At 44.6% G+C, this 24,499-nt stretch overlaps 1 protein-coding gene and 1 long non-coding RNA gene across 3 annotated transcripts; one reads left to right on the forward strand and one right to left on the reverse strand.

The window, feature by feature from the left end:
• The first annotated feature begins 283 nt into the window (after positions 1-283).
• Positions 284-11,131, forward strand: LOC118373559 (zinc finger BED domain-containing protein 4). Its single transcript, XM_052471428.1, has 6 exons — positions 284-575; positions 745-810; positions 1,607-1,698; positions 2,111-2,172; positions 7,291-7,327; positions 7,598-11,131. The coding sequence occupies exon 6, from the start codon at positions 7,642-7,644 to the stop codon at positions 9,052-9,054; it is 1,413 nt and encodes a 470-aa protein (XP_052327388.1). The 5' UTR covers positions 284-575; positions 745-810; positions 1,607-1,698; positions 2,111-2,172; positions 7,291-7,327; positions 7,598-7,641; the 3' UTR covers positions 9,055-11,131.
• Positions 11,132-20,345: 9,214 nt separating this feature from the next.
• Positions 20,346-21,075, reverse strand: LOC127909263 (uncharacterized). Of its 2 annotated transcripts, XR_008070521.1 has the most exons (4): positions 20,986-21,075; positions 20,857-20,942; positions 20,728-20,813; positions 20,346-20,598 (listed from the first exon to the last, which is right to left on the reverse strand). It is a non-coding gene; the product is annotated as an uncharacterized LOC127909263 (long non-coding RNA). The 2 variants fall into 2 exon arrangements; XR_008070520.1 differs by lacking the exon at positions 20,986-21,075 and having other exon boundaries at positions 20,857-20,971.
• Positions 21,076-24,499: the final 3,424 nt, after the last annotated feature.

Raw genomic sequence — 24,499 nt, forward strand, 5'->3', positions numbered from 1 at the left:
ATGTGGATTACAATTCATGGACATTTTTTTCGGTTAACACAATGTTAACACATTGACATTACAAGATGGAAATTACAACATTCAGAAGCCTTTTTAAACCTCAAATAAAACTACACATTTTAACATTTCCTGCATTGCAAGAAAGTAGTTTCAGGTGAAACAGGATATGATCCTACTATGACCGTGATAAATTAAAGGGATAGTTCGATATGTCTCTGCGTCCAGTTCGAAGGAAGTTAGAGGTAGTTTTGCGAGCATGTTAGCTGTTCCCATAGACTTCCATTAATTGCGCTAAAGCTAGTTAGGAACAGACTCGGAAACATACAAATTGTATTCACAAGTTCATCTGCTTCTGGAGAAGCACGGATTCATTGCCAAAATCCTAACTATCCCTAATATAGGATTTCCATAGGAATAAACCTTGTGGGAGGGCAAAAGATGACATTTGACTTTCGTTTCACTGAAAACTGCAACAGCCACACCCAGTGGATTGGTACACCTCACCTGTCTCCAATAGTACTAACACGTTGTTCAAACAGGAGCGAGGAGTAACATACGGAGAGGACACTATTCAAGTAAGTTACTGAATTTGATTCAGCCTTTCCCGATATTCACTTTACAAGAATAACATAATAAGCAAAACAGTAATGTTCTTGCAAACAATTTTGAAACAGGAATTTAAATTTTTTAAACCCAGGATGGAAGTAATATCTTTGTCTATGTGTTTCCGATATGCTACAAAAGGAGGAAAGGTCAGGAAGGAAAGTGACACATTTTCAGAAGATATGTCTCAAAGAGCAAGACATTCTGGTAAGCACTATCCCCTTAACTATCTCCAGATCATTGTAGATTATGCCATAAAATACATAGCCTCAAACCTCTGACAAACATTTTATTCCTGACATGTTCAATGCAAACAAATGAAGCAATATTTAATTTAGTTTCATTAGATTTTTAAACACGGACTCCACCGAGCACCCGTGTGCGCCATCGTATGCATGTTGATTTCATCCACACCAGATGTGATTGGGACATGCAGGTTGAAATATCTAAATGAACTATGAACTGACTAGATTCATTTGGGGACAGGTCAAAACACTTGAAACATTCATGGACATTTAGCTAGATAGCTTGCTGTTGCTAGCTAATTTGTCCTGGGATATAAACATTGGGTTGTTATTTTACATGAAATCCACAAGGTCCTTTTTTTCCCTGGATATTTGTAGACTTTTGACTAATCCTGACTCACACAAAATCATTCATCCACAGATGAAAGGGTAATCCTAGTTAGTTTCATTTCAGCTTTCAATCACCCATGTGGGTATGTGCTCCTAAAACCAATGAAGAGATGGGAGATGTGGGACTTGCAGCGCGTCAAGTGCCAAAAATAAAAACAAGTTCCATTTTAGCGCCTGGCTATGCAGAAGCTCATTGATGCGCATGGGTAGTTTGGGGGAAATTACTGAATAACATGTATCTGTAAATGTATTTTGCAATGCTGGCACCGTGAAATGCAGGCATAACATGTATGTAAGATTGTAACATTGTAGGATGCATAACTTGCACAAGTACAGGTTGTATCAACTGTCTTGTCATTTGATTTCAGGGAGGGGCTTTACTGGTAGTCCAGGAACAGGGGAAACCGTGAAGCACGGTCCGTTCATCAGGACACTAGACCAGGAAGGATTAGACCAAATGGTGACTAGTCTTTGTACTACTATTTGTATTCCATGCTTAATTCAGACATTCACTCAACGAACACTACATACGAATTTAAGAGAAGTATGAAGGGACAGCGAGGATATATATTTAATTTCGATGTAATATTGCAATGTATTATCATATCAATACAACAATGAATATAATTGTTCCTCAAATTGTGTTTTAATATTTCTTAAAAAATACATATGAATAAAAATACTGCATACAACAGTGTTTTTGCCGATTCAAAGGTGGTGGAATCTGACTACCGTTATATGGTTTAGAAATAGACAGTCATTCACGTTTTAGAGTAGGTTGAAGATATTCGCTTAACGTGATATATGATGATCTTACTTTATCCTATTTGACTAATTCTGGTTTTGTCTACTGAATTGTCGCTTGATTGCAGGGAGGGGATATACTAACAGGCCTAACACCAGGAACAGGGGAAACCTTGAAGACCTGTCTGTTCATCAGTTGTGACAACACAGAGGCGGATGCAAGATGCAAGCAACGATGGTTTAATGAATACAGTTTACAACAGCAACAGGACAGACAGACTGTACTCAGACGGAATCCGACCCAGGGACTAGGGCACATCTTCCGTTGATAGCGTGCTGAGAAATCCAGGGAGTGTGTCCGGATGAGTAGGAAGGAGCACAGCAGATAATCCACACAAGGGCGGCGAGAGAAGAGCACAGACACACGACACAACCTCAGGGAAGTAACAACGATCTGACAACAAGAAACACTGGTTACAGAACATATAAAGGGAAGATAAGTGGTTCCAGCTGGCGCAGACAATCAGGCCGAGATTGGGAACCACGCCCACACAAACACGAGAGAGAGAGAGAGAGAGAGAGAGAAAGAGAGGCAGTGGATTCATGAACCGTGACAATACCCCCCTAGGAACGCCTCTTGGCGTTCCCAGGCGAATTTACCTGTCGATTGAAATCATCGATAAGGGAGTGATCCAGAATGTCCCTAGCAGGTACCCAACTTCTCTCCTCCGGGCCGTAACCCTCCCAGTCCACCAGGTACTGGAATCCGCGTCCCCTCCTTCTAGAGTCCAAAATACAATTGACAGAAAAGGTGGGTTCCCCATCAACAAGTCGTGGCGGCGGGGGAACCGGGACCGGCGGGTTAATGCGTGCCTGAAACACAGGTTTTATTTTAGACACATGAAAGGTAGGATGAATTCTCCTATACGCCGGAGGCACTGAGCCGGACCGCCACCGGACTAATGATCCTGGTGACTCTGAACGGGCCGATAAATTTGGGGGCAAGTTTGTTCGAAACGGATCGGAGTGGAATGTTCTTAGTAGAAAGCCACACTCTTTGGCCAACAACGTATACCGGAGGCTTCGACCGGTGGCGATCGGCCTTAGCCTTGGTGCGCGCCCCCACCCGGAGAAGAGTCTCACGGGCTCTGCTCCATGCGTGACGGCACCTCTGGATGAAAGCGTGAGCGGAAGGAACAGTGACCTCGGACTCCGTACTGGGAAAGATAGGTGGCTGGTAACCTAAACTACACTCAAACGGAGAGAGACCTGTAGCTGCCACTGGCAACGAATTGTGAGCGTACTCAACCATAGAGAGTTGTTGACTCCAGGAAGAGGGATTCTTAGAAACCAAACATCGCAACACTCTCTCCAAATCTTATTTGGCCCTCTCCGTTTGACCGTTGCTCTGGGGATGAAACCCTGAAGACAGGCTGACACTCGCTCCCAGTAACCTACAAAACTCTTGCCAAAACTTGGACACAAATTGGGGCCCCCTGTCAGAAACTACGTCCATCGGCAGGCCATGTAAGCGAAAGACGTGATCCACGACAGCTACCGCTGTCTCCTTGGCAGATGGTAATTTAGGCAAGGGAATAAAATGAGCCGCCTCGAGAACCGGTCCACCACGGTCAACACCACCGTCTTGCCCTGGGAGGGCGGGAGGCCGGTAACAAAATCTAGCGCGATGTGGGACCAGGGTCTCGAAGGGACCGACAGCGGTTGGAGTAACCCATCTGGGGTCGATTAGAAGTCTTCCCAGTGGCACAAACCGAGCAAGCCAAGACAAAACTGTGAATGTCACGAGCCATCAGTGGCCACCAAAAGCGTTGCTTAACCAAAAGCTAGTGCGGCTGACTCCTGGATGATACGCTACGTTGGAGCAATGGCCCCACCGAATAACATCGGACCGACACCCTCCGGCACAAACAACCGATTAGGCGGGCAACCGGGCGGAGGCGTTACCCCTTCTAAGGCCGTTTTGACCCTCGATTCAACCTCCCATGTGAGTGTGGATACCACTAGGGACCCGGGTAGGATGTACTCGGGAGTGGATGGGCGTTCGGAATGGTCAAAAATGCGAGAAAGGGAATCGGGTTTGACATTCTTGGAACCCGGGCGATACGAGAGAGAGAAGTCAAAACGTCCGAAAAAGAGTGCCCACCGCGCCTGTCTGGAGTTGAGTCGCTTAGCGGTTCTGATATATTCCAAATTTTTGTGATCGGTCCAAACTATAAAAGGTACCCCCGAACCCTCTAACCAATGGCGCCACTCCTCCAGTGCTAACTTCACTGCCAACAACTCTCTGTTGCCAATGTCGTAGTTGCGTTCCGCAGGTGATAACCGATGGGAAAGGAACGCACAAGGGTGCATCTTGTCGTCAGAAGAGGAACGTTGGGAAAGTACCGCACCTACCCCCACCTCTGAAGCGTCCACCTCTACTACGAACTGACGCGAGGGATCGGGAGCTATGAGGATGGGAGCCGAAACAAAGCGGCTCTTGAGTTTGGCGAATGCAGCCTCGGCTGTATCGGACCACCTGAACGGCACTCTGGGGGAGGTTAAGGCGGTAAGAGGAGCGACTATCTGACTAAAGTTGCGAACGAAACGCCGGTAGAAATTGGCGAATCCCAGAAACCTCTGTAGGGCCTTACGGGAATCTGGGCTTGGCCAATCCACCACAGCCTTAACCTTGTCAGGATCCATGCGGATACCTTCAGTCGAGACGATGTAACCTAGGAATGGAACGGATTGTGCATGAAAATGCATTTCTCCGTCTTGACAAAAAGTCCATTCTCCAACAACCTCTGAAGCACTCGTCTGACGTGCTGAACGTGTTCCTGGAGAGAAGAAGAAAAAATCAGTATGTCATCCAGGTAAACATATATGAACTGATCAATCATATCTCTCAGCACGTCATTGACGAGTGCCTGGAAAACCGCTGGGGAGTTGGATAGCCCAAAAGGCATGACCAAATAAAGTGCCCTCTGGGAGTGTTAAACGCGGTCTTCCATTCGTCCCCCCTTATGCGAACCAAATGATATGCATTACGTAAATCCAACTTAGTGAACACGGATGCTCCCTGTAACCTTTCAAAGGCTGAGGACATCAACGGTAAGGGATAGGTATTCTTCACTGTGATGTTATTCAACCCACGGTAATCAACGCAAGGACGCAGAGATCCGTCCTTCTTTCCCACAAAGAAGAACCCCGCCCCCGCTGGAGAAGAGGAAGGACGAATGAATCCAGATGCCAGAGAATCAGAGATGTATCTCTCCATAGCCTCCCTCTCAGGAACAGAGAGTGAATATAACTTGCCTTTAGGCGGAGACTCACCTGGCAATAATTCTATTGCACAGTCATAGGGACGATGCGGAGGAAGAGAAGCAGCACGGGACTTACTGAACACCTCCTTCAGGTCGAGGTATTCAACGGGCACGTTAGACAAATCCACTGCCTCCTCTAGAAACACAGAATCAGACACAGACGAACAGGCAGACACTAAACAGGACTCAAGACACTTGTTACTCCACATGGATATAGAGTTATGACCCCAGTCAACTCGGGGGTTGTGTTGGGTGAGCCAAGGGTGGCCGAGAACTAATGGTGCAAGGGGTGAGTCCATGAGTAGAAATGATAGTGTCTCAGTGTGATTGCCAGAAGTGATGAGTGTGATAGGTTCAGTGGTGTGAGAAATGTTGGGGAGTTCTTGACCATTGAGAGCGTTGACGGATATCTTGTGCGTGAGTGAGGTGATAGGAATCTGGAGTTTGTGAGCGAGCTTGAAGTCTATGAAATTACCCTCTGCTCCTGAGTCCAGTAAGGCTTGGGTGTCGTGCGTGTGGGTGGCCCATCTTAGTCTTACCGGGAGGAGAGTAGATGATGAGGTCTTCTCTGTGGTGACACCACCCGATAGTAGCCTCATGTTTACTACCGGGCCTGATCTTTTACCGGGCAGGAGTGGATAAAGTGGCCCGCTCTACCACAGTAGAGACAGAGTCCTTGGGATCTCCGCCTCTCCCTCTCTTCCCGGGAGAGGCGAGCTCTCCCAGCTGCATGGGTTCGTGAGCGGAGGCTGAACTGGCCGTGTTCCCGCCGCTGGCATGCCCGCCCTCCGTGTCGTTATACGGTCTGTTAGGGCATGCTCGGCGGCCAATACGACTCAGACGAGCGTCGACCCTCAAGGCTAGTTCCACTAGTCCATTTAAACTCCTGGGAAGGTCCAGAACATAAATCTCCTTCTGGATCCGGTCCTCCAGCCCATGCAGGAACATGTCCCACTGCGCCTCCTCGTTCCACTGACACTCTGCGGCCAGAGTGCGGAATTGGATGGAGTATTCCGATACTGAACGGTCTCCTTGGCGAAGGTCAGCGAGTAGTCTGGCCGCCTCCCTACCCGCCACGGCCCGATCGAAGACCCTTCTCATCTCCTCGGAGAGTGTCTGGAAAGAGGTGCAGCATGGGTCCTGGTTCGCCCACACCGCCGTTCCCCAAAGAGCCGCTTTGCCTGATAGCAGTGTGAGTACGAATGCTACCTTAGACTGTTCACGGTTGAAGGTCCGTGGCTGCAACGAGAAATGCATGGAACATCTCGTAAGAAAGGCTCTGCAATAGTCAGGATCACCTGAATAACCCTCTGGTGTCGGTAGCCGTGGCTCTAGCTGGGAATCCGGCTCTGGCGGGGCGGGTTGAACTGCCGGTGTAGGTGGCGCAGCGGAACCCCTCAGATGTTGTAATTGTTGGATCAGCTGGGCTACCTGCGTCGCAAGGGCTTGTACTGCCCGACCTGTGCTGGAGATGTTCTCCTCTTGTTGATCCATTCTCGTGATACTGCGGGAAATGAATTCGGTCAGACTCGTTGAACTCGCTGCATCCATGGTCTGGTCAGATCGTTCTGTGACAACACAGAGGCGGATGCAAGATGCAAGCAACGATGGTTTAATGAATACAGTTTACAACAGCAACAGGACAGACAGACTGTACTCAGACGGAATCCGACCCAGGGACTAGGGCACATCTTCCGTTGATAGCGTGCTGAGAAATCCAGGGAGTGTGTCCGGATGAGTAGGAAGGAGCACAGCAGATAATCCACACAAGGGCGGCGAGAGAAGAGCACAGACACACGACACAACCTCAGGGAAGTAACAACGATCTGACAACAAGAAACACTGGTTACAGAACATATAAAGGGAAGATAAGTGGTTCCAGCTGGCGCAGACAATCAGGCCGAGATTGGGAACCACGCCCACACAAACACGAGAGAGAGAGAGAGAGAGAGAAAGAGAGGCAGTGGATTCATGAACCGTGACACCAGTTCCCTAGACCTCAAGGAATCAGACAAAACGGTAACCAGTCTTTGTATTTAATGCTTAATTCAGTGTGTACTCCATGAACAAACACAGTGCATACACATTAGAGAGAAGGAAGTTTACGAATATACAATACTATGCTGACTATAATCTGTCTTTGTTTTAAAATAATTGTGTTAAACTATGTCTGTGTAGTACTGATTTAGAAAAACACCAATCATAAATATTTCTGATTATGTTAGAGAAAATTATATAAAGTGATAAATGTATGATGATCTTGACTTATAATGTCCTATTTGACCACAGCTGGCACTCAAGGAATATTCACACCCAAAAGGCACTTGTCAAACATGATTGTCTCCCTCTTGCAACCACTGTCCATTGTAGAAGATGCTGGTTTCCAGGCATTTGTGGATGCCATAAAACAACCTGGCACCCTCATTCCAAAGGAGATATTTTCTATTCGAAAAGACCTTCTCAGAATGTACAATAAGACGAGGCAGAAGGTAGAGCAATCCCTTGACTTGGCTCATGACATTGTCTTAGCAGCTGAACTGTGGGTTGCAAGAGCAGAAGAGTCTTATCTGACAGTGACTTGCCATGTCATCGACAGAGAATGGAACCTCAATTCCTACGTATTGGAAACAACTAAAGTCCTGGGTGAAGATACGTCAGTCGACATAGTAAAACAACTGTTAGGAATTGCAAACAACTGGGGAATAAAAGAAAAGATTCACACCGTGGTGACAAACATAGATGGATCCATGAGAGAAGAGATTTCTAGAAATGGATGGACACACATTCCTTGCTTTGCCCACACTTTAAACCTGGTGTTCAAAGATACATTGATGGAGGATCCTGTTCTTGAGGCAATGCTGAGGAAGTGTCAGAAGATTGTGAGGTTCTTCCACAACGACATAGAAGCTGAGAAAAAGCTAAAAGAGGCTCAACTCCAACAACAGTTGCCTCATCATGGCCTGATCCAGTCTGTTGGTGATGGATGGTTCTCTTGCTTCCACATGCTGAAGAGACTTTCTGAGCAATACATGGCTATCAACACGGTGCTTAGCCAAAGGCAAGAGTTCGACCTCTGTCTTAATGGATCTGACATAACTAAAGCCTCCAGTGCGGTAGCAGTCCTTCAGCCTTTCAAAGATGTGACAGAGGAGATGTCACAGAGATGTAAAGACATCTCTAATAATCAGCAGTACTACCTCCTCTCCAACAGCATTCCTCTGGTCAAAGAACTTCAGACCAAAATCAGCAAAGAACAGAGGGGAAACGATGTAGCTAATCACTTAGCCAAGCAATGCAAAATTCATTTTGGTGATTTGAAGAAGAGCCAACGACTAGTCCTTACCACAGCCCTGGACCCAAGGTTCAAAAACCTCATACTGGATGTCAACGACAGTGAAAGTGCTAATCACTTTCTAACTAAATTGCTTAAAGATCTGAAAGCGATTTCATCTCCACTGATAGTTTCATCCGATGTACCGAACTTAGTTCAACTGCTGATACAGTACAGTGAACACAGCTCAATTCCAGAGATGGAAAACCCACTAGCATGGTGGAGATTTGAAGGATCTGTGAAATTCAAGGATCTGAGCAGGGTAGCCCTTAGAAACCTTGGTGTGGTTTCTACAGCGATCCCCTTGGATAGGGCTTTCCATGAGACAGAAAAAATGTTCTACAGCAGACGAAGTTGCCTGGAACCAGAGAATATCAACATCATACTGTTTCTGAACAGCAACTACACTCCTTAGTTGTAAAGAGGGTCAGTAGTGGTCACATGGTTATCTTTTAAATTAGAACAAATTATGGTCTAGCGATCTGAGCTGCTTCCTCTAGAATTGATATGGCGCTGCCAGCATGCGTTCGAATCAAGCCCATTGCTCTTTCAGCACTCACTCTTACCTTGCCTATCTGATAAACAATCATCAAATCAAATGTATTTATATATCCCTTCGTATATCAGCTGACATCTCAAAGTGCTGTCCAGAAGCCCAGCCTAAAAACCCAAACAGCAAGCAATGCAGGTGTAGAAGCACGGTGGCTAGGAAAAACTCCATAGAAAGGCCAAAACCTAGGAAGAAACCAGGCTATGACGGGTGGAGATTATAACAGAACATGGCCAAGATGTTCAAATGTTCATAAATGACCAGCATGGTCAACTATAATAATCACAGTAGTTGTCGAGGGTGCAGCAAGTCAGCACCCCAGGAGTAAATGTCAGTTGGCTTTTCATAGCCGATCATTAAGAGTATCTCTACCACTCCTGCTGTCTCTAGAGAGTTGAAAACTGCAGGTCTGGGACAGGTAGCACATCCGGTGAATAGGTCAGGATTCCATAGCTGCAGGCAGAACAGTTGAAACTGGAGCAGCAGCACGGCCATGTGGACTGGGGACAGCAAGGAGTCATCATGCCAGCTAGTCCTGAGGCATGGTCCTAGGGCTCAGGTCCTCCGAGAGAAAGAGATAATTAGAGAGAGCATACTTAAATTCACACATGACACCCAATAAGACAGCAGAAGTGCTCCAGATATAACAGACTGACCCTAGCCCCCCGACACAAACTACTGTAGCATAAATACTGGAGACTGAGACTGGAGGGGTCAGGAGACACTGTGGACCCATCCGATGATATCCCCCGGACAGGGCCAAACAGGAAGGATATAACCCAACCTACTTTGCAAAAGCACAGCCCCCACACCACTAGAGGGATATCTTCAACCACCAACGTACCATCCTGAGACAAGGCCGAGTATAGCCCACAAAGATCTCCGCCACGGCACAACCCAAGGGGGGGCGCCAACCCAGACAGGAAGATCACGTCAGTGACTCAACCCACTCAAGTGCCGCACCCCTCCTAGGGACGGCATGATAGAGCACGAGTAAGCCAGGGACTCAGCCCCTGTAATAGGGTTAGAGGCAGAGAATCCCAGTGGAGACAGGGGAACCGCCCAGGCAGAGTCAGCAAGGGCGGTTCGTTGCTCCAGGGCCTTTCCGTTCACCTTCACACTCCTGGGCCAGACTACACTCAATCATATGACCCACTGAAGAGATGAGTCTTCAGTAAAGACTTAAAGGTTGAGACCGAGTCTGCGTCTCTAACATGGGTAGGCAGACCATTCCATAAAAACAATCAAATATGTAAAGAGTTGGACTGCCCCACTCCTTTAAAACAAGATAACAACTTAGAACTTACTGTATATAAGAACATTGTAAAATGAATGTGAGCCATACTTAAATGAAAAGAACAATCTAAAAGCTGAAAACATTCCAAGGATTGTGACTGCCACCTAGTGGAGGAGAGACTATCTGGTCTTTGAATTTTTTTTCCCAGTATTTTTTTTTTAATCCAGTCCTTCCAGACAATACAAGATAACAATGTGACATGGTATGAACAGACACTATCATAATCTCTTGGTATTTTGAGGATGAGTTGAGAATCATGACGGGTTGATGTTTAAGGCAGCCAGTCCTGTAGCTTGGATGCTCTGGCAGAGTGGCCCTTATACCCACACTAAACAGAAACAGACAAAAGCAGAGATGTCATACATGTCATACTTCTTTTCAAGGTCAAATTGGCTTCTCTCTACACCTGTAATACATAAGAGAGAGAGCTTATTTTCAGTTTTACCTTGAGATTCCTATTTTGAAATCTGAAGGCACATTTTTGGTTGAGTAAATCTTTAGTAAAAATAATTGTTATATAGTCATATTGTATGTACCAACAATAAATATTGAGTGATATTATTGTACATTTAGCAAATATACTGTCTGTTACACAATATGAATACATGTACATTTTAAATTGTTCATCAGTAAATGTACATTTTAAATGTATCTCAATGCATTCCTCTCTTTATTTCAAGTACAGGACAGTTTAACAGACTGTTTAAACTGATGTCAACTATAGGCAGAATATCCACAGTCAGTAAGTTTTGTCAACCAGTAGAAGGAATCATTTTTGTACAGGTTCCAAAACCAAGACCAACACATATCTAATGGTGCCAAAATGGGAAGGTCATACCTTGTAGAATGTTACCAACAACTTCAGATGTTGTGGCTGAGGTAGGTTGGGTTAGAGTGTTGTTACCTGGGGTAGATTGGACTAGAGTGGTTTTACCTGGGGTAGGTTGGGCTAGAGTGGTGTGGCCTGGGGTAGGTTGGGTTAGAGTGTTGTGGCCTGGGGTAGGTTGGGCTAGAGTGGTATTGCCTGGAGTAGGTAGGGCTAGAGTGGTGTGGCCTGGGGTAGGTTGGGTTAGAGTGGTGTTTCCTGGGGTAGGTTGGGTTAGAGTGGTGTGGCCTGGGGTAGGTTGGGTTAGAGTGGTGTTGCCTGGAGTAGGTAGGGCTAGAGTGGTGTGGCCTGGGGTAGGTTGGGTTAGAGTGGTGTTGCCTGGGGTAGGTTGGGTTAGAGTGTTGTTACCTGGGGTAGATTGGACTAGAGTGGTTTTACCTGGGGTAGGTTGGGCCAGAGTGTTGTTACCTGGGGTAGATTGGACTAGAGTGGTTTTACCTGGGGTAGGTTGGGCTAGAGTGGTGTTGCCTGGGGTAGGTTGGGTTAGAGTGGTGTGGCCTGGGGTAGGTTGGGTTAGAGTGGTGTGGCCTGGGGTAGGTTGGGTTAGAGTGGTGTTGCCTGGGGTAGGTTGGGTTAGAGTGGTGTGGCCTGGGGTAGGTTGGGTTAGAGTGGTGTGGCCTGGGGTAGGTTGGGTTAGAGTGGTGTTGCCTGGGGTAGGTTGGGTTAGAGTGGTGTGGCCTGGGGTAGGTTGGGTTAGAATGGTGTGGCCTGGGGTAGGTTGGGTTAGAGTGGTGTTGCCTGGGGTAGGTTGGGTTAGAGTGGTGTTTCCTGGGGTAGGTTGGGTTAGAGTGGTGTTGCCTGGGGTAGGTTGGGTTAGAGTGGTGTTGCCTGGGGTAGGTTGGGTTAGAGTGGTGTTGCCTGGGGTAGGTTGGGTTAGAGTGGTGTTGCCTGGGGTAGGTTGGGTTAGAGTGGTGTTGCCTGGGGTAGGTTGGGTTAGAGTGGTGTTGCCTGGGGTAGGTTGGGTTAGAGTGGTGTTGCCTGGGGTAGGTTGGGTTAGAGTGGTGTTGCCTGAAGTAGGTTTCACGCTGGTTTCTTATCCGATAGTTGATGTTCTCCATGCTGGGTACTGTAGAGAGGGCTTGCTTTTTGCAGGCGGAACTTGAGTGGTCAGCTCCACTAGTGGTGCGTGGAGAATATCACTGGCGAAGCCAAGCCAGGTAAAAAAAAGCCATATCACAACCTATGTGTTGTGAATATTGTCTTGGTTGCTTTATAACCTGGTAGTTCATATTCCGTAATACAAAATTCAAAAGGCACTCACACATATGAGAAATCTCTTTGCAAGTGCATGGCAACAGTTGAACAAGATGAAGGAAAAAGGAAACCGCATATTGCTCTTGGTAGTATCACTGATATTTAATAAGCTTACGTATCGGCTTCACGGCCTTCGTCAGAGCTTTTTGTGTTCACATTCCTTACCACTGTCATATTCCTTGTCACTGTCATCCAGTATATAGGCCTAAGGCTGAGACAATAAGAAAACAAAGTGTCAGAATCAATTTTACCACTCCTTTGTTTCTTCACAAAACCAGAGAAGTCCAGTGAAGTACACAAAGCATACTTCATGTAACAAACAGATAAATGAGCTACAGCACGGTCAATCAAGTTAATGTTTCCAACATTTTGTACTACTAAACAACTTTTGTCTCCGCTATTCCAGCACCATTTCAACTTCCAACAGTTGAACATCATCAAATCACCTCTGCTTAGTCGAATGCAGGTACAACTAAAAGATACGAGAAACAATTCAGTTCTATCAACGTAAGCTAAATATGATTTGGTTGTTCATGGTACTGATTTCTTTGTGTGTGTGAAAGTAGAAAAAAGATGTTGACTCACCCTACTTGTCGAGAAACAACAATGCCATCCTCCTTGCTTTCATTTTGCAGAAACATCTAGGCATGTCATGCAGTACACACTTTTAGTTTTTGTTGTCTTAGGCCACCTGGCTAAAATGCTTGCTCTCTAGCCTAAATTCATTTCATGGGCAACGATGAGCCAGCTAGGTCACATTAGCTTACTAGCCTACATCTAGCTACATATAGAACTTCAACCCTCTCAGGCCAGGGGCACAATGTATGACTTTATGGCTGGATCAGAATTGCCACTATAATCTTTGGCCACTACAGAGTATTAAGTAAAACCACAAGTCCAAATCCCTATCTCCATCCATGGCTAACTTAGAAAAGGGGTCATTTTAGCTAGCTAGCCACCAGTGAACAACGACACAACTACGTGCAGCAATTCAAGTTTTTTCTGTCAATGACTTTTGGCTTTTGATGTGATCTGATTGGTGTGAAGTCAAATACTAACTGGCTTCCCTTGACAGTTTTACTTTATTTTTTTGATGTGCCAGGACCATTCACTGTTGATCTCACTCAGTTTAGCTCAACACTATTATTTAATACTGTTTTATCAAAAGAGGCCAAATGCTCTCTGGCTTCCCTTGCATTCAATGCTACGGGCGGCAACAATGTCATATTATTTTAGACCAGACAGCATCAGATAGATGGGCGACATATACAGAGACAGAGGGACGCTGTTTTGCTCGCTCTAATGATTTCTTCAGTGAAATACATTCGGCCTCTTGTCAATTGAAGGAAAATATTAAACAGAGAGACGAAAAATCTATTATTCTATATTTTTTGTTGTTACATTTTTTGGGGAAGCCATGAATATATGCCATTGTTCAGCTTTGTTCTTCTGAGAGAAAAAAATGCAAACATCATAAAATATAGACTTTAACAGATTTGTGTAGACAGATTTCATAGTATTTTCTAACATCTACTACACTAGGCTAGTGCACAGAAGAGAGTATACGTATGTGGCTTGACCTCAGTAGAACCAACCATTGAATGATCCCTGTCAGTGTAGACTCTACTTATGGTCTGTCATTTTGGGCTGAAGATATAAAACATAGCCTGTAAAACAAGAATAAATGCAATTTTGTGTCATAAAGTAAACTTGTTAAAAATGCACATAATCACATGAGGTGAAGGGGAATCTTACTGGGCTGAAACTGTTCCACATGGACAGAAGCCAATCCAACCTGGGATATGGTGATGCCTGCACTTTGGAACTTTTGAGAGGATGAAATATTTCACAAAACTAATATCATGGCCTGTATTAAAACTCTCTATACGAATGGTAACTGCTCCATCAAACTGAAACATGGAACCTTACCTATATTTGAGTTAAAGAAAGGAACTATGAAGGTTGTCCTTTCTCAAATTCTATTAATAATAGTCCTCTACAAACTGGTGAAATAATTATTATAAGCCAGCTGGCTGACGATACTACACTTTTTTCTGAAAGACGCTAGTCAAATGTGATCATTTTCCAAAACATCTAATCTATGTCTTAACATTAACAAATGCAAACTCAAAAGTATTGTGGAGAACCTGCTGATAAATGTAAACAGTACCGGCAACTTTTTCAGTCCAAGTCAAGTACAGGTGACAACCTCATATTATGGTATTAGTCGCTCTGGATAAGAGCGTCTGCTAAATGACTTAAATGTAAATGGTATTCCAGTGAAAGAATAACTTACATATTTAGGCATAACCATTACTAAGGATCAAACATTTAGAGGCTTCCTACATTTTAATCCTTTTGTTTTTTTTAAACTGAAGAAGCGAAACCAATGGCTACAGTGGGAATTATCTTTAAAAGGAAGAGTCCAAATAACCAAGGCTGAGGGTATCTATAGACAAACATATTCTGCTCTATATTTATGAAACTAGCAAAGAGATAGACCAGATGCTTTCAACTTTCTGTGGAGAAACTGTAAGCTTCATATGGGGGAAACTGTTGTAATGAACACTTATGAGTATGGTGGGCTTTATTGTCTGGACTTTTCAACCTTAAATAATACTTTAAGGTCAATTGGATAAAATAATTGCCAAGAAGACCCACTTCTATGTGGAACTTTATTCCTCATTGTGTCTTCTCTACTTTTGGTGGCCTTAACTTCATGTTAGTTTGCAATTATAATATTGACAAAGTTCCAGTGAAACTCTCTGCTTTTCATCGTAAGGTTTTTTGTCATGGTCCTTAAATTATAAGCAACATTTCTCGCCACACAAATATCTGGAATAATCGGGGCATATTGTATAAATCTTTGTTTTTAGTATATTGGTTCCAAAATAATATCGTATTGGTGAACCAACTTGTAAATGCAGAGGTTATATTACTTAGTTATGAGGAATTCTAATCACTTTATAAGATCCATGTAACACCTAAAGAATTTGCAATCATTTTAGATGACATTCCTTCAGGGGTTGCTTATTATTCAGGAACATGTCAAGACATGATCCTCAGAATTTAGCTTCAATTATCCCTGTTGACTCATCAGTAGGAAAGATGTATTTTTATTTTGGTCCGTACAACAATAATAGAACTATATGTGCCTTGTTTTAACAAGATGTTGTAGTATCTATATCTCATGTTATGCCTTATTGGAATCCTTTTATTAATAACATCTGTTGGAAAAAGTTTGGATGTTGCCTCACACATACCTACTTATTAACTAAATGAAGGAAGTTTATATTAAAATTATTAATTAATATTATCTTGCTAACCCCCAAGTTTAAAAAAAACTTTTAGGGCTAGGCGTGGAAGCTGGAGGGAGCTCAATTCGAATAAATAATCATAAAGATTATGGATTTTAAACATTTAGGTACATACAGTATAAGTGTCATATATCGGTTGAAAGCTAAATTCTTGTTAATCTAACTGCACTTTCCGATTTATAGTAGCTTAACTTCAGTGAAAAAATGCGATATGATTGTTTGAGGACAGCACCCCACGTCAAAATATTTTTCCATAAATTCACAAATAGCGATTAAATATTCACTTACTTTTTGAAAATCTTCCTCTTATTTGTCATCCAAAGGTTCCCAGCTATAACATGCAGTTTAATTTTGTTAGATAAAATCCTTCTTTATATCCCAGAAGGTCTGTTTAGTTGATTTCGATTTGAGTAATCCACTCATTCAACATGCAGAGAAAGAGATTTGTTTCAACAAGTCAAAATATGTTTCTAGTTACTTCTCAGATACCCTAAAATGTAATCAACCTATAATATTTCTTACAGAAAGAAGTATGTTCAATAGGAAACTGATTTTAGCAGGTGCGTCGTGTCTTCATGGCACACGCAAACACACATTTTCAAGACTGTGTCCCTGTACCAAAACCGATATTTCCTATTAGTTTTTGAAGTTACAAGCCTGAAACCTTGAACATAGACTGCTGACACCATGTGGAAGCCATAGGAATTTCATCCAGGGAGCTAATTTTCAGTATGACCTTATACTTGCCATTGTAAGAGGATGGTCTCTCAAAAATAAAATATAGCCAGTCTCCAGATCTCAACCCCATAGAAAATCTTTGGAGGGAGTTGAAAGTCGGTGTTGCCCAGCAACAGCCCCAAAACATCACTGCTCTAGAGGAGATCTGCATGGAGGAATGGGCCAAAATATCAGCAACAGTGTGTGAAAACCTTGTGAAGACTTACAGAAAACGTTTGACCTCTGTCATTGCCAACAAAGGGTATATAACAAAGTATTGAGAAACTTTTGTTATTGACCAAATACTTATTTTCCACCATAATTTACAAATAATTTCATTAAAAATCCTACAATGTGATTTTCTGGATTTTTGTTTCTCATTTTGTCTGTCATAGTTGAAGTGTACCTATGATGAAAATTACAGGCCTCTCTCATCTTTTTAAGTGGGAGAACTTGCACAATTGGTGGCTGACTAAATACTTTTTTGCCCCACTGTATGCTGTGTATATCAGAGCTCTGATAGGTTGAATGACGTCCCCCGGAAGTTGTCATAATTACTGTGCCAGTCTATGGAAGGGGGTGAGAACCATGAGCCTCCTAGGTTTTGTTTTGAAGTCAATGTACCAAGAGGAGGATCAAAGCTAACTGTCCTCCAGCTACACCATGGTGCTACCTTACTGAGTGCTGCTTAGGCTGCTGTAGACCATCATTGCAAAACAGTGTGTTTTTATAAATAATTTGGCGACATGAATATATTTAGCGTAGTTATATCTAAAAAGGATAACTTTTTAAAACATTTTATTATTTAGAGTTTTATGAAATTCACTGAGGATGATGGTCCTCCCCTTCCTCCTCTGAGGAGCCACCACTGGTAGGGATGGCGGGCATCTCACAGATGAGGGCAACGACCTCATCCTTGAGAGTCTGAAAGCTGGGCCCGCATCGACAAAGCGTCTCATGTGACCAGTACGATTTGATTTGAGAGATCCTTGAGGAAAATCTGCTCTAGAGTGCTCAAGACCTAAGACTGGGGCGAACAGGACAACGACACTTCCAACTTGACAACGACCCTAAGCACACAGCCAAGACAATGCAGGGGTGGTTTGGGAACACCTGCCGCCCCATCATTATTATATTGTATGATTCAGTGCAAAACGCCTATCACATTACTCAAAATTGGTTAAAAATAAATAAAAAAAGGTTATGCATGCCAACATAATAAGCAAGAAACAAGATTAGGCAAAGTGATCGTATCAGTGAAAAATTATATCAAACATTTTACCATTGCAACATTTGATTCACCGTGGTTGTCTGAAGAGCCCATCTTATCAATAATATTTCCAATCATTTCCAACTGCAGACATGTCACATCTTATCAATAGGCCTAACTGCAACTCGCTGTTGGCTGGGCTCCCTGCCTGTGCCATTAAACCCCTACAACTCATCCAGAACGCCGCAGCCCGTCTGGTGTTCAACCTTCCCAAGTTCTCTCACGTCACCCCGCTCCTCCGCTCTCTCCACTGGCTTCCAGTTGAAGCTCGCATCCTCTACAAGACCATGGTGCTTGCCTACGGAGCTGTGAGGGGAACGGCACCTCAGTACCTCCAGGCTCTGATCAGGCCCTACACCCAAACAAGGGCACTGCGTTCATCCACCTCTGGCCTGCTCGCCTCCCTACCACTGAGGAAGTACAGTTCCCGCTCAGCCCAGTCAAAACTGTTCGCTGCTCTGGCCCCCAATGGTGGAACAAACTCCCTCACGACGCCAGGACAGCGGAGTCAATCACCACCTTCCGGAGACACCTGAAACCCCACCTCTTTAAGGAATACCTAGGATAGGATAAGTAATCCTTCTCACCCCCCCCCCTTTTAAGATTTAGATGCACTATTGTAAAGTGGCTGTTCCACTGGATGTCATAAGGTGAATGCACCAATTTGTAAGTCGCTCTGGATAAGAGCGTCAGCTAAATGACTTAAATGTAAATGTAATGTACATTTCACAGCTGGTGATGCCTCTTCGCAATTGGTTATTCCCCATCATTTGCAACATGTCAATTAGTGTCATCGCTATCTTTCCTTTCCTCAAACTCGTGATAAACTTTTATGAGTGAATTTTACTCAGTTCCTTATCATCATCCTAAAACTTCCTCTGCGCTGGGAGTTTCTTTGTTGTTGTTGTCTTAAAACTGGTTTTAACAGGATTCCTAGGACCTGTGACCTTTGTAGATACGGGCCCTGGTCTCTCCTCCACTCTAGCAAGATGCACACAGTAGTACACACCACCACACTCACTGCCACTTACCTGATCCCCATTAAACCAAAGGCTCTTTTAAGAGCCACCTAGTATATTAAAATAATTGTGTGTGAGGAAAGGATGAGGGAGGGGGCTGTCAAAACTGTTCACCACTTAAATGTAACTAAATGTAATTAAATGTAACCTACTTAATCCCCAAAAGTAATTTATCATGAGAGGGCCATAAACAATAACTAGTAATGCTGCATACTCAAAAAAAGTTCAAATCTCACCTTTTATGGTACTTTTTATTTTTTATTGCTGAGTTGTAGTCACTTTTGAGGACACAAGCTCAAGTACACAGTACAAATATTGTACAAATTGTAACGGCTGTCAGCTCCTGACTGACAGGCGGCTCTGGCAGCTCAGGACAGATGGGCGACTCTGGCAGCACAGGACAGACGGGCGGCTCTGGCAGCTCAGGACAGACGGGCGGCTCTGGCAGCTCAGGACAGACGGGCGGCTCTGGCAGCTCAGGACAGACGGGCGGCTCTGGCAGCTCAGGACAGACGGGCGGCTCTGGCAGGTCAGGACAGACGGGCGGCTCTGGCAGGTCAGGACAGACGGGCGGCTATGGCAGGTCAGGACAGACGGGAGTCTCTGGCAGCTCAGGACAGACGGGAGACTCTGGCAGCGCTGGGCAGGAGGAAGACTCTGGCAGCGCTGGACAGGCGGGAGAAGCTGTAGGGAGGAGATGGAGAGACAGCCTGGTGCGGGGGGCTGCCACCTAAGTATGATTCTCAATCAGAGACAACTAACGACACCTGCCTCTGATTGAGAACCATACCAGGCCAAACGCAAAAACAACATAGAAAAGGGAACATAGACAACTCACGCCCTGACCATACTAAAACAAAGACAAATCAAAGGAATCAAGGTGACACAAATATGAAATATTTTATATGATGTATTCCCTATTCAACAAAACTGTATTAATTAGGCTTGATGCTTTCTAGATATAGTATAATCAAATTAAAAAGCGACTAACAATAAGATTTCACCTTCATTAACTGTAAAATACATATTTGTATGTTTAGTGTTAGAGAAAATGTATATGTATAAAATGTATGTACGTATTTTCTAAAGGTCTCTCTTGATCAAAATGTCTGCCCCCATCGCTGTGAACGTCTTCGAGTTCTAGCTTACCTTCTTCAACTTGTTAGGAAAGCACCCGTCATCTCATATTCATCTTTTCCCACTATGACAAACAAAGTGTTTTAGATGAATGGCTATAAATCAATCTCTGAATGCAGGGGCACAACATTCACAAGGGATAGGTGAGGACATGACCCCCCACATTTTGAAATTGCATTTTTTTCCCACTAGTTTTATCATTGCACTGAGATATAAAAGAGTGACACAAGTGTGCTTTAGGACCATGCAGATACCTCAAAGCCTTTCAGCTGGCTGGATTTAGGACCAGGCAGATACCTCAAAGCCTTTCAGCTGGCTGGATTTAGGACCAGGCAGATACCTCAAAGCCTTTCAGCTGGCTGGATTTAGGACCAGGCAGATACCTCAAAGCCTTTCAGCTGGCTGGATTTAGGACCAGGCAGATACCTCAAAGCCTTTCAGCTGGCTGGATTTAGGACCAGGCAGATACCTCAAAGCCTTTCAGCTGGCTGGATTTAGGACCAGGCAGATACCTCAAAGCCTTTCAGCTGGCTGGATTTAGGACCATGCAAATACCTCAAAGCCTTTCAGCTGGCTGGATTTAGGACCATGCAGATACCTCAAAGCCTTTCAGCTGGCTGGATTTAGGACCATGCAGATACCTCAAAGCCTTTCAGCTGGCTGGATTTAGGACCAGGCAGATACCTCAAAGCCTTTCAGCTGGCTGGATTTAGGACCAGGCAGATACCTCAAAGCCTTTCAGCTGGCTGGATTTAGGACCATGCAGATACCTCAAAGCCTTTCAGCTGGCTGGATTTAGGACCAGGCAGATACCTCAAAGCCTTTCAGCTGGCTGGATTTAGGACCAGGCAGATACCTCAAAGCCTTTCAGCTGGCTGGATTTAGGACCATGCAGATACCTCAAAGCCTTTCAGCTGGCTGGATTTAGGACCAGGCAGATACCTCAAAGCCTTTCAGCTGGCTGGATTTAGGACCAGGCAGATACCTCAAAGCGTTTCAGCTGGCTGGATTTAGGACCAGGTAGATACCTCAAAGCGTTTCAGCTGGCTGGATTTAGGACCAGGCAGACAGACATGCGAACAGAGGCAACTGTTGTCTGTGTGTGTTGTGCTTTTTCTCTGAGTTTTTTTCAAAGCAACCAGAGAATTGATGTAGCTGGCGAGGTAACTGCTGTTTGACTTGACAGAAAAAAATATTTATTCCCAGTGCTAAGCTAGTAGTGTAACTGACATATAACGTTAGCTAATGCTTCATCCCCTCTCGACTGAAGTTCTGTCTGAAGTGAATGAACTAGCTATCTATCGTTAGCTAGCTAGTAGTTACCACAGCCAGTTCAGCTCTAGTCTCTAGCTATCTGTCAGCTAGCAGTGTCTAACACCTGCTGTGTGTTTAGAAATGTTTTGTAGCCTTTGTTTTGTCCCATTTCAACAGAAGTACATTTACTTGCTAGTTTTTGTAGCTACCATAAGAACTATCCAAAAGTTGGCTAACATTAGCTAGCTAGTTCACTAACTTTAGGTATAACATTTTTTTTGCTTCAATCATACTAGACCTGAATCAAATAATGAAACCAACGGCCAACGATTGAAGACCAATATTCGGACATTTTGTAACATGGCAATGTGAGTTTTTATAAGGGTCAATATAGCAATGTAACATTTTCAATCTGTCAGCTTCCATAGGTAATTCCATACTTTTCACACGGACACGGTATAAATAGCTCTACAGGCTTCGCTGTCATGCTGCACGGTCAGTACAAAACACTAGTGGATGGTGACAGGTGTTCCAGCAGGGTCAGACAGCCAGGGAAGACCAGGCTATGGAGCACAGGTGAATTCTGCAGTACATTACAACAATCAATGAATAGATACAGAGTTCCATCTTGAGTTGATGGGTAGACTTCAGTCTGAGATCTGAGAATAATGGTCATTTCAATTATTGTACCATTGATTTTTTTCTTAGATAATAATTTTCATTGGTAATTATTTGCCATGCCTCAGGTGAGCAGGATCAGATGGTGACTGTTCTCAGCAGGATCAGATGGTGACTGTTCTCAGCAGGATCAGATGGTGACTGTTCTCAGCAGGATCAGATGGTGACTGTTCTCAGCAGGATCAAATCAAATCAAATCCTATTTTATTTGTCACATACACATGGTTAGCAGATGTTAGTGCGAGTGTAGCGAAATGCTTCTACTTCCGACAATGCAGTAATAACCAACAAGTAATCTAGCTAACAATTCCAAAACTACTACCTTATAGACACAAGTGTAAGGGGATAAAGAATATGTACATAAAGATATATGAATGAGTGATGGGACAGAGCGGCATAGGCAAGATACAGTAGATGGTATTGAGTGCAGTATATACATATGAGATGAGTATGTAAACAACGTGGCATAGATAAAGTGGCTAGTGATACATGTATTACATAAGGATGCAGTAGATGATATAGAGTAAAGTATATACGTATACATATGAGATGAATAATGTAGGGTATGTAAACATTATATTAGGTAGCATTGTTTAAAGTGGCTAGTGATATATTTTACATAATTTCCCATCAATTCCCATTATTAAAGTGGCTGGAGTTGAGTCAGTGTGTTGGCAGCAGCCACTCAATGTAAGTGGTGGCTGTTTAACAGTCTGATGGCCTTGAGATAGAAGCGGTTTTTCAGTCTCTCAGTCCCAGCTTTGATGCACCTGTACTGACCTCGCCTTCTGGATGATAGCGGGGTGAACAGGCAGTGGCTCGGGTGGTTGCTGTCCTTGATGATCTTTATGGCCTTCCTGTGACATCGGGTGGTGTAGGTGTCCTGGAGGGCAGGTAGTTTGCCCCCGGTGATGCGTTGTGCAGACCTCACTACCCTCTGGAGAGGCTTACGGTTGTGGGCGGAGCAGTTGCCGTACCAGGCGGTGATACAGCCCGACAGGATGCTCTCGATTGTGCAGCTGTAGAAGTTTGTGAATGATTTTGGTGACAAGCCGCATTTCTTCAGCCTCCTGAGGTTGAAGAGGCGCTGCTGCGCCTTCTTCACGATGCTGTCTGTGTGGGTGGACCAATTCAGTTTGTCTGTGATGTGTACGCCGAGGAACTTAAAACTTACTACCCTCTCCACTACTGTTCCATCGATGTGGATAGGGGGGTGTTCCCTCTGCTGTTTCCTGAAGTCCACAATCATCTCCTTAGTTTTGTTGACTTTGAGTGTGAGGTTATTTTCCTGACACCACACTCCGAGGGCCCTCACCTCCTCCCTGTAGGCCGTCTCGTCGTTGTTGGTAATCAAGCCTACCACTGTTGTGTCGTCCGCAAACTTGATGATTGAGTTGGAGGCGTGCGTGGCCACACAGTCGTGGGTGAACAGGGAGTACAGGAGAGGGCTCAGAACGCACCCTTGTGGGGCCTCAGTGTTGAGGATCAGCGGGGTGGAGATGTTGTTGCCTACCCTCACCACCTGGGGGCGGCCCGTCAGGAAGTCCAGTACCCAGTTGCACAGGGCGGGGTCGAGACCCAGGGTCTCGAGCTTGATGACGAGCTTGGAGGGCACTATGGTGTTAAATGCCGAGCTGTAGTCGATGAACAGCATTCTCACATAGGTATTCCTCTTTTCCAGATGGGTTAGGGCAGTGTGCAGTGTGGTTGAGATTGCATCGTCTGTGGACCTATTTGGGCGGTAAGCACATTGGAGTGGGTCTAGGGTGTCAGGTAGGGTGGAGGTGATATGGTCCTTGACTAGTCTCTCAAAGCACTTCATGATGACGGAAGTGAGTGCTACGGGGCGGTAGTCGTTTAGCTCAGTTACCTTAGCTTTCTTGGGAACAGGAACAATGGTGGCCCTCTTGAAGCATGTGGGAACAACAGACTGGGATAGGGATTGATTGAATATGTCCGTAAACACACCAGCCAGCTGGTCTGCGCATGCTCTGAGGGCGCGGCTGGGGATGCCGTCTGGGCCTGCAGCCTTGTTAGGGTTGACACGTTTAAATGTTTTCCTCACGTCGGCTGCAGTGAAGGAGAGTCCGCATGTTTTAGTTGTGGGTAGTGTCAGTGGCACTGTATTGTCCTCAAAGCGGGCAAAAAAGTTATTTAGTCTGCCTGGGAGCAAGACATCCTGGTCCGTGACAGTGATGTTTTTCTTTTTGTAATCCGTGATTGACTGTAGACCCTGCCACTCTTGTGTCTGAGCCGTTGAATTGAGATTCTACTTTGTCTCTATACTGACGCTTAGCTTGTTTGATTGCCTTGCGGAGGGAATAGTTACACTGTTTGTATTCGGTTTCCAGTCACCTTGCCCTGATTAAAAGCAGTGGTTTGCGCTTTCAGTTTCACGGGAATGCTGCCATCAATCCACGGTTTCTGGTTTGGGAATGTTTTAATCGTTGCTATGGGAACGACATCTTCAACGCACGTTCT

Source organism: Oncorhynchus keta, chromosome 2 (assembly GCF_023373465.1).
Source record: "Oncorhynchus keta strain PuntledgeMale-10-30-2019 chromosome 2, Oket_V2, whole genome shotgun sequence".
Classification (NCBI taxonomy): Eukaryota; Metazoa; Chordata; class Actinopteri; order Salmoniformes; family Salmonidae; genus Oncorhynchus; species Oncorhynchus keta.